Source organism: Thalassophryne amazonica, chromosome 14 (genome assembly GCF_902500255.1).
Source record: "Thalassophryne amazonica chromosome 14, fThaAma1.1, whole genome shotgun sequence".
NCBI lineage: Eukaryota > Metazoa > Chordata > Actinopteri > Batrachoidiformes > Batrachoididae > Thalassophryne > Thalassophryne amazonica.
The window spans coordinates 17,462,120-17,471,202 of NC_047116.1; the positions used below are offsets into that span (position 1 = coordinate 17,462,120).

At 41.1% G+C, this 9,083-nt stretch overlaps 1 protein-coding gene across 1 annotated transcript; it reads left to right on the forward strand.

Moving 5' to 3' along the window:
- Positions 1–707: 707 nt before the first annotated feature.
- mitd1 (MIT, microtubule interacting and transport, domain containing 1) lies at positions 708–8,336 on the forward strand. The gene is made up of 7 exons (XM_034185798.1): positions 708–962; positions 1,040–1,141; positions 3,541–3,677; positions 4,678–4,764; positions 4,855–4,967; positions 5,700–5,760; positions 7,548–8,336. Exons 1-7 carry the CDS (start codon positions 818–820, stop codon positions 7,641–7,643), a joined length of 741 nt encoding a protein of 246 aa, XP_034041689.1. The 5' UTR covers positions 708–817; the 3' UTR covers positions 7,644–8,336.
- The last annotated feature ends 747 nt before the right edge of the window (positions 8,337–9,083 follow it).

The window sequence follows — 9,083 nt, forward strand, 5'->3', positions numbered from 1 at the left end:
CTGGCCCCACAGGTCACTTGTCCTATTTCCAGTAGAATACCTCTGGGACATTATGTTTCAGTCCATCCAATGCACCTCAGACTGTCCAGGAGCTGAGTGATGACTGGGGCGAGATCTGCCAGGACACCATCCAGTGTCTCACTGGGATCATCCTGACATTGTCAATGAGCATAGAAGCACCTTACAGACTGCTGAATACCATTTTGAGTTGCTGTAATAAAATTTGGGGGAAAGTGACAAGACTGCTGCATCTTTTTTTTTTTTTTCTTTTTTTTTTTTTAAAACTTTGATTTTCGAGGTGTCTGAATTCACCCTTTGTTGGTTGACAATTTTTATTTCCATTAAATGATGTGGCATCCTTTTATTGCTAATACCCAGTCCATATCACGAAAGATATCTACTATGATCCCCCAGTGAGATCTGATGTATTTTCAAAGTGTGTATTTTTCTTTTTTTTAGTTTATGTATAATGTGTGGGTGTAGAATGTCTAAAGTTGCTTATAATAAGCAGATTTGGCAACACCGGTGGCCTTGAAATTCAAAATAAAATTGCACAAATGGTGTTCGTTATGTATTTTATCGGTTTATTTGTTGCAAAAAAATATATCTGCTTATTCTAATTAATAACATAATGTAGGAAGTTTTAGTTATACTAAAAAGTCGGCATCAGTTAAATTTGATTCTTGTTTTGGGACGGAGATATTTTTGTGCTGCACCCGGCAAGTTAGCAGGAAGTTCCAGAAGAGACTAATCTGGGACCAGAATTTAAGGTTTTTGTTTTTGTTTTGTTTTTTTTGGTGGCGGAGAATCGACCAAAATGACACAGAGTCATTTGTCAGGCGTCGAGACATCTGCTGTGTCCGTCCTCAAGCGGGCGGTGGAACTGGACCAGAGCTGCCGCTTCCAGGCGTCTCTGGTCTGCTACCAGGAGGGAATCCAGCTGCTGATGGACGTCCTGAAAGGTCCTCCCGTCTGTCTGTGTCCCCAAAACCAAGAAGACACGGCCTATTTATGTCTCCTCTGTCTTTGTTTGCTGTAGGGGTCAAAGATGACTCCAAGAAAGAGCACTACAGATCGAAGATCAAAGGCTACATGGACAGAGCGGAGCAGATCAAAGCTCATGTCAACCGGATGAAAGAAGGTCCGTGAACGCAACATGATCAAACTGGTAGTTCCAGGCATTAAAGGGGTCGAAATACTTACTTAAATCTACCTTTTAGACATTAAACATAAAAGTCCCACAGCTCTATTTGTGTGTAGAGAAAATCTGTTGCAGCTCGTGCCAGGTTGTGTATGGCGTCATAAAATACTAGACAGTTCCCTGCTGTATGACATCACAGTGACTATTACTAATGGTTACTCTATAATTACTTTGTAGTTTGAGCAATTCTGCAATTACAGTAAAGGGGTGATAATAATCAATGAAAAATAACTCCATAACTCATAAGGTATTCTTGTAAAATCATGAGATATTAAATGAAAATAATTCCTTTTATAGGTTGTGGGGAGACATGCATCATATTTGTCTTTTGCATGTTTACAGTCCATCCAGAAATAAATGGTAAATGGACTCCATTTATATAGCTCTTTTCCATCTGCATCACGCTCAAAGTGCTTTACGCATCAAATGCCTCACATTCACCCCGATGTGAGGCTGCTGCCATACAAGGCGCTCACTACACACTGGGAGCAACTAGGGGATTAAGGACCTTGCCCAAGGGCTCTTAGTGATTTTCCAGTCAGGGATTTGAACCGAGGGTCCTCTGGTCTCAAGCCCAATGCTTTAACCACTTTAACCACTTCCCCCAGAAAGTATTCACAACACTTGACTTTTTCCACATTTTATGTTACAGCCTTATTCCAGAATGGAGTAAATTCATTTTCCCCTTAAAATTCTACTTACAATACCCCATGATGATGACATAATTTTTTTTTTTTAATTTTTGCAAGTTTATTTAAAAAAAAAATCATGTGTACACAAATCATATTCACACCCTTGCGCAATACTTTGTCGATGCACCTTTGGCAGCAATTACAGCCTCAAGTCTTTTTGAATATGATGCCACAAGCTTGGTGCACCTACCTTTGTGCAGTTTTCACCTCTCAAGCTCCATCAGGTTGGATGTGGAGCGTCGGTGCACAGCCATTTTCAGATCTATCCAGAGATGTTCAATCAGATTCAGGTCTGGGCTCTGGCTGGGCCGCTCAAGGACATTCACAGAGTTGTCCTGAAGCCATTCCTTTGATATCTTGGCTGTGTGTTTAGGGTCATTGTGCTGCTGGAAGATGAAGCGTCGCCCCAGTCTGAGGTCCAGAGCGCTCTGGAGCAGGTTTTCATTCAGGATGTCTCTGTACATTGCTGCATTCATCTTTCTCTCAATCCTGACTAGTCTCCCAGTTCCTGCTGGTGAAAAATATCCCCACAGCATGATGCTGCCACCACCATGCTTCACTGTTGGGATGGTGCCTGGTTTCCTCCGAACATCACGCCTGGCATTCACGCCGAAGAGTTTAATCTTTCTCTCATCAGACTAGAGAATTTTCTCTCTCATGGTCTGAGAATCCTTCAGGTGCCTTTTGGTAAACTCCATGTGGGCTGCTATGTGCCTTTTACTAAGGAGTGACTTCCATTTGGCCATTCTACCATACAGGCCTGATTGGTGGATTGCAGCAGAGATGATTGTCCTTCTGGAAGGTTCTCCTCTCTCCACAGAGGAATGCCGGAGCTCTGACAGTGTTCATCAGGTTTTTGGTCACCTCCCTGACTAAGGGCCTTCTCTCCCAATCACTCAGTTTAGACAGGCGGCCAGCTCTAGTAAGAGTCCCAGTGGATCTGAACTTCCTCCATTTACAGATGGCGGTCACTGTGCTCATTGGGACCTTCAAAGTAGCAGAAATGTTTCTGTATCTTTTCCCAGATTTGTACCTCGAGACAATCCTGTCTCAGATGTCCATAGACAATTCCTTTGACTTCATGCTTGGTTTGTGCTCTGACTGTCAACTGTGAGACCTTATATGTAGACAGGTGTGTGTCTTTCCAAATGTTGTCCAATCAACTGAATTTACCCCAGGTGGACTCCAGTTAAGCTGTAGAAACATATCAATGATGATCAGTGGAAACAGGATGCACCTGAGCTCAATTTTGAGCTTCATAGCAAAGGCTGTGAATACTTATGTACATGTGATTTCTTAGCTTTTTTATTTTGAATAAATTTGCAAAAGTGAAAAAACCCTTTGACACATTGTCATTATGGGGTATTGTGTGTAGAATTTTGAAGGGGGAAAAATGAATTTCATCCATTTCGGGAATAAGGCTGTGACATAACATGTGGAAAAAGTGAAGCGCTGTGAATACTTTCTGGATGGACCGTATGTTGAAGCTATTCATGATTTTTTTACAACATCTTTATGATGCTTTTGTTTTTAAAATCATGTCCACATTTTTTTTTTTTTTTGCATGTTTATGGAGAGTTACATACCCCAGTCCCAGTATTTGTCTTTGGTGTGAAAGTGCATGTTCCTCTGTACCTCTTTTGTCAGAGGGCAAGTACCACGAGCAGATCAGAATATCCGACGATGCTACAGGCTACAGCTACGAGAATCTGTTCCGGCCGTACATCAGCGACGAGCTGACAGAGGTTTGGGTGGAAGACGCGTATATACGGCACATCCACCAGGCAAGAGCCTTTTGTTTCTGTTTGTCCACCAAGGACCTGAGGACTTTGTTTCAGTTTTTCTGTCAAAGCTTCATTTCAAAGTCTGCATATACAATGAATATAAGTAGTAAAATACAAGGCACTTATAGAATGTGTACCTCCGCCAAGGCCACATACTGCTTAAAACATCTTCTTGTTCCTGGATCCAAAATATGTTCCAGATCAATTTCAAAATAAAATCCCTCTTTTTTGAAGCCTTTGTCCATCTGATAACGAAATTTCAGCAGCACTCTCTCACAGATGTTTGATTTAAATGCTGCTGTGTTGCCAAACTTTCTTCTGGATCTCACTGCATTGGTCGTCACAGCTGAGCTGGACGTTATCTTTGATAACCGCTAATCTGTGAGCTGAAACATTTAACACGGAGAAAAGGCATGGCTGAGCAAATTAAAAATAAACGGTAGTTTCCATTAAACATACATTTTTATTCACAGTACAGAAAGTATGAAACGAATAAGAATTTAATAGTGGAACCTGATTGGTCAGCTACTGGTTTTCAATGTTAGCTGAAAATCCAATGAACTAACAAAAATGCTTTCTTTGCTAATTAGCTGAGCGTGCCCACCACTGCTTCACCTCACCATTACACAAATACCAAATAAGTGCAAACCACAGGTGTTTGGTCAGTTGTACTTGCTCCAGTGGTTAATTGCATTATGCATAGTGACCTCAAGAAGCCTGTTGGTTCTTGTGAGTCCAATAACTTGTTTCCGAATTGCACGATTGTCAGCAAACCTGGTGTGTGTGTTAGGCATGCTGACTCCAAGAAGCCCTTTGATTTGGGGGTCAAAAGGTCAAAATTCCTGAATTATAATTTGTAAAAGCTTTCTGCAGAAAACCATCACTTTTCAATGTTAAGCTTGTCCACATTTGTCCAGGGCACTGTGGGTTACTGCAGACACTTGTGATTAATATCTTAACACTTGCCTGTTCTGATTTGTCCAACATCCCTCCCCTGCAGTTGTACAACTTCCTGCGTTTCTGTGAGATGCTGCTAAAAGCTTCCTGTGGACTGAAAAGGATCCACCTCCTGACGTCACAGGATGAAGTAAGTTCCTTTTTCTTTATCAGGTCACACAGTGTTCTGCACGCACGCTGACTGCTGTGCTGTTTTGCCACTGTTCATTCTGCTCCGCAGGCAGACAGCGGGCGACAGAGTAGTGCTCTGACCGAGCTCAAGGACAGTCTCAGTGAACGGGGCGTGGATCTGGAGCTGCAGTTCTCTTCCAGCCTTCATGACAGAGAGATCAGGTACCGTCAGGTTTTTGTTTAACTTTGGTGTGGGATTGACGTCCTCTCTGGTTTTGTTCAGGAATTTTGCCACCTCCTTGTTTTTTATCTGCGCTTTGGTGTTTTACTCTAAAGGAGAGACACTCCTAAATATACAGTTGAAGCAGGGATCGAACTGCTGAACTTTCAGTTACTGGCTGCTTCCTGGGCTATGAAATAAACTTACAATTTTGCACTAGATTAATGTTGGAATTTCTTTTTTGTTGTTTGTTTTTAACTTCCCGTCATGAGTGCAACACAGGGAACATCTTGTGTTGGTTCTTTACTGCAGCATTTGAACACACCATCATTAAATCGCCATTAAAGCAGCTAATTTTACACTGTAAAAATATCTGAAGTTTAAAAAAATAGTTTGGTATCTTGTTTACAGTCAAGAGTGTTTCATATATCAGGAATACAACTTTAAACCACACCAGAATAAACAGAAACTAGTGGCGCCGAGGACAGGCAGAGAAAAACAGTTTAAATTTACTGTGTCTCCTGTACTGTGTGTATATTTAAATGTCCACTGTGATCCTTTATAATCTACAACAAAAACGTGGCTGATTATGTTTTGCTGATGCACATCACCAAACATATTTTTATTAATTTCTAAGATGATTTTTACTGTTTATTTGTCCGGTAACTCTCTCTATACCTATTTTTGATATTGCCATGGTGATGCAAAGATAATAATCAGAATTCTGCTTTTAGGTTTGATAATGGTTGGATCATCAAGATAGGAAGAGGACTTGATTACTTTAAGAAACCAAAGGTAAGGCGATCGCACTTCATTAACTGGGCACTGCAGTCTCGTTTGAGGGCGGGCGCTAAAGGAGCAAAATATGACACGTATGACGTAATTTCTCGACTTCCGGGGTACAAACCACTGCATTTTCAATGGTTTTTTTGGCAAATTACATGCAAACAAAGTGAAAATGCAAAGAAAAAGTGACAATGTTGTGGGAAAGTGGACATGTGTTGCAGTTTGTTTATGATCCAGAGCACGAACATGTCAAGATGGTTTTGCAGGCGACAGAACAGAGTTACTCTGGTTAGCTGTGTAGGCTAACACCGACACGACATGTCCCATCTGCCTCATCGTTTCTTGTCTACTGGGAACCGAAAAAAAAAAACTTTTCACGAGTGCTTCGGTGATTGCAGCCGAAAACAAACCAATACGCCATGTATCCATTTGAAGTTATGCTGTGTGTGTGTATATGTGTATATATATATATATATATATATACCGTATTTTCCGGACTATAAGTCGCACCGGAGTATAAGTCGCACCAGCCATTTTATCCATTATAAAGAAAAATAAACCATAAATAAGTTGCACTGGACTATAAGTCCCATGGACATACAGGTATGTTAACTTAACATGAAAAGTTCAGATGATAATATTGTGACGGCTACCGTTTTCAGATGCATATTTCACCAGTCGTAACTTACAATCTGCAGAGTATGATTTTCTTTTTGGTGGCATTTTTTCGGGCCTTCTCCGTTGTCTTGTTAAGTTATCAGTAACGTTGAAATTTTTATTTTTCTATGGTAGTCAGAAGTCGCAGGAACAGTCACACAAGCCTCGAGTGCCCTCTCGTGAGCTGCATTTTACCTACGGATATGTTTGTATTTTGCGGACCACATTGCGAGCCGAACCATGCAGCACCTACCTGCGCAGCTCATGACCACCCAGCGTTGTCGATCCAGCTCCTTCCAAGTGGAGACGCTAATCCTCCGCCGTCGCTCAGTGCTCCCATGCAGCTCTCAGCGTCAACTCTGCTCACACTGATATCCAAGGGTTGAAGCTGTTTTGTTAGCCGTCCCGGAATAAACACCATGTTCGTCTGCTTCAAACGCTATTCACAATCTTCGACGCCAGCTCCTTCCAAGTGCACACACTAATCCTCCGCCGTCGCTCACCCAGTGCTCCCACGCAGCTCTCAGCGTCAACTTAAACACTCTGCTCACACTGATATCCAAGGGTTGAAGCTGTTTTGTTAGCCGTCCCGGAATAAACACCATGTTCGTCTGCTTCACACGCTGTGGGTGAGGTGAGGAATACGCGTCCAACGTTCTGTTCTCTGATTGGTTATCGCGACCAGCGTGACTTATAGGACGGCCGCCATACTACAGTGTCCATGATGCATTGCATTTCCTTTTCTGGTGGCCATTTTAAAACATAGATCGACTCTGTCACGTAAAATTGTTTTGTTACAGTAAATTAATTGAGATCCTACCGTTATATTTTTCATTTATAAGTCGCACCGGAGTATAGGTCGCACCCCCGGCCAAAACATGGAAAAAAGTGCGACTTATAGTCCGGAAAATACGGTATGTATATATATATATATATGTGTATTGCACAACGGCAGCGGAGGTCCTCGTAAGTGGTCAAATCCCACGATATCACACAGGGCTCAAGCGAGACTGCATTGTCCTATTAGTACTCCACTCACTGTGCCCTTGTTATGTCAGACATGGAAGAAAATAATATCATAATAATGCAATTATTATTTTTTATTCCACATCTGTGAATCTGTTGTTGTTGTCCAACAGGGCCAGTTCTCCATTGGATATTGTGACTATCACTTCAGGCATTGCCACGAGACAACTGTAGATATTTTTCACTCCAAACACACAAAAATATTATGAAATACACATTTTTTTCCCTCATTTTAAAACAAATATCTGTCATTTTCTTGGATGTGCCTTCAGATGCAACAGCACTGTTAGAAATATAATAACTGTGAATAGTTTTTGCTGTACAGCTGAATTTTTTACACACACACACACACACAGGTCCATAATTATTTGGACAGTTGCGCACCTTTCTATCAAAAATTAACTTGTACCTGTCATGGTGCTGTGCAGCAGAGAAGGATTTAAATACAAGAACACATCTAGGCTCTAATGTTTCATGTTTCTTCAGGCAAACCTTAGCTGAAATTTTTCATGTCTTTCTTGAAAGAAAGTCCTTCTCTGGTCCACTCCACCAGGAAGCGATGCAGCTGACAGAAGTTGTGCTGTGCGCGGTTTCTCCAGTCACAGAAGCCTGCAACTACTTGCGAGTTGTTTTGGTGACTTCCCTCACTACTCTCCTTCTTGCACGATCACTCAGCTTTTAAAAACTGCATGCTCCAGATAGATTTACCATTCAGTATGATTGTGTTTGTATGACTTAATGACTGAGTCATAGAAATATTCAGAGACTTGGAAATGTTCATGTGTCCATCTCCCGATGTGTAGCGAGAAATCTGGCTGTAAAATTGATGATGTGTATTAAAACAATCCTTATATTTAGTTTCTCCAGTTACTTATGGCCTCTGAAAATGGAGGGATGGTGTATAAAAACAGCTCACACACACACCTTATAGATATAGCAGGAAATATGGTTTTCGCACCTTTTTTTGTTGACTATGATCTTGACCTTTGTCTGATCCTCTCCAAAAGTTAATCTTGTCAAGATACCCGCCCAAGTATATCCACACCACGTTTGGTGGAAATCCATCCAGCTGGTTTTTAGTTATCTTGTTCAGAGACAGACAGACACACCCACAAGGTACCCTGCTTAGCTGATTTGCCAGTGCGCAGGGGAAAATTGTGACACTGTCCAAATACTTATCGGCCTGACTGTACCTTAAGAAAAAACAACGAATTTTAGAATGCTTTCATTTCTTTTTAATATTGTTTTGTTAATAATCTTTTTAATTTACCAAGTGGCTTGTGTATATTGTTTGTACTTGTTAAATATTCCTGTGATGTCCCATATTAATGCACTTTTTTTTTAATCTCTTTTGGAATGTCATTTGTTTTCTGAAAAGTACCATGTAAATAAAATATTCTTAACACAATAAAAGACTGCAGCAGAATTCCTGCAGCTTCAGCATACATATTTCAGAGGGGACACTTATTTAATTTAGCCAACATCTGAATTCAAGGAAATATTGCTGAACTGGAGTCGTCCACACTTTGGAACCAACTCCGGATATCTTAAAATAAATCTGAGATCTCTGTGAAAACATGCAAAAAATGCTTGCGATCGTCTGATCGTAACCCCGGAGCTGAAGGTGCGATAGTGTGCCAATACGTTGT

What these genes read in the sequence shown, in the direction of transcription:
- mitd1 (XM_034185798.1), top strand. Translation starts at nt 818, where the DNA reads ATGACACAGAGTCATTTGTCAGGCGTCGAGACATCTGCTGTGTCCGTC. An exon ending in TCCTGACGTCACAGGATGAA is followed by an intron (nt 4,765 to 4,854) that starts GTAAGTTCCTTT and finishes TCTGCTCCGCAG; the next exon opens with GCAGACAGCGGGCGACAGAG. An exon ending in ATTACTTTAAGAAACCAAAG is followed by an intron (nt 5,761 to 7,547) that starts GTAAGGCGATCG and finishes GTTGTCCAACAG; the next exon opens with GGCCAGTTCTCCATTGGATA.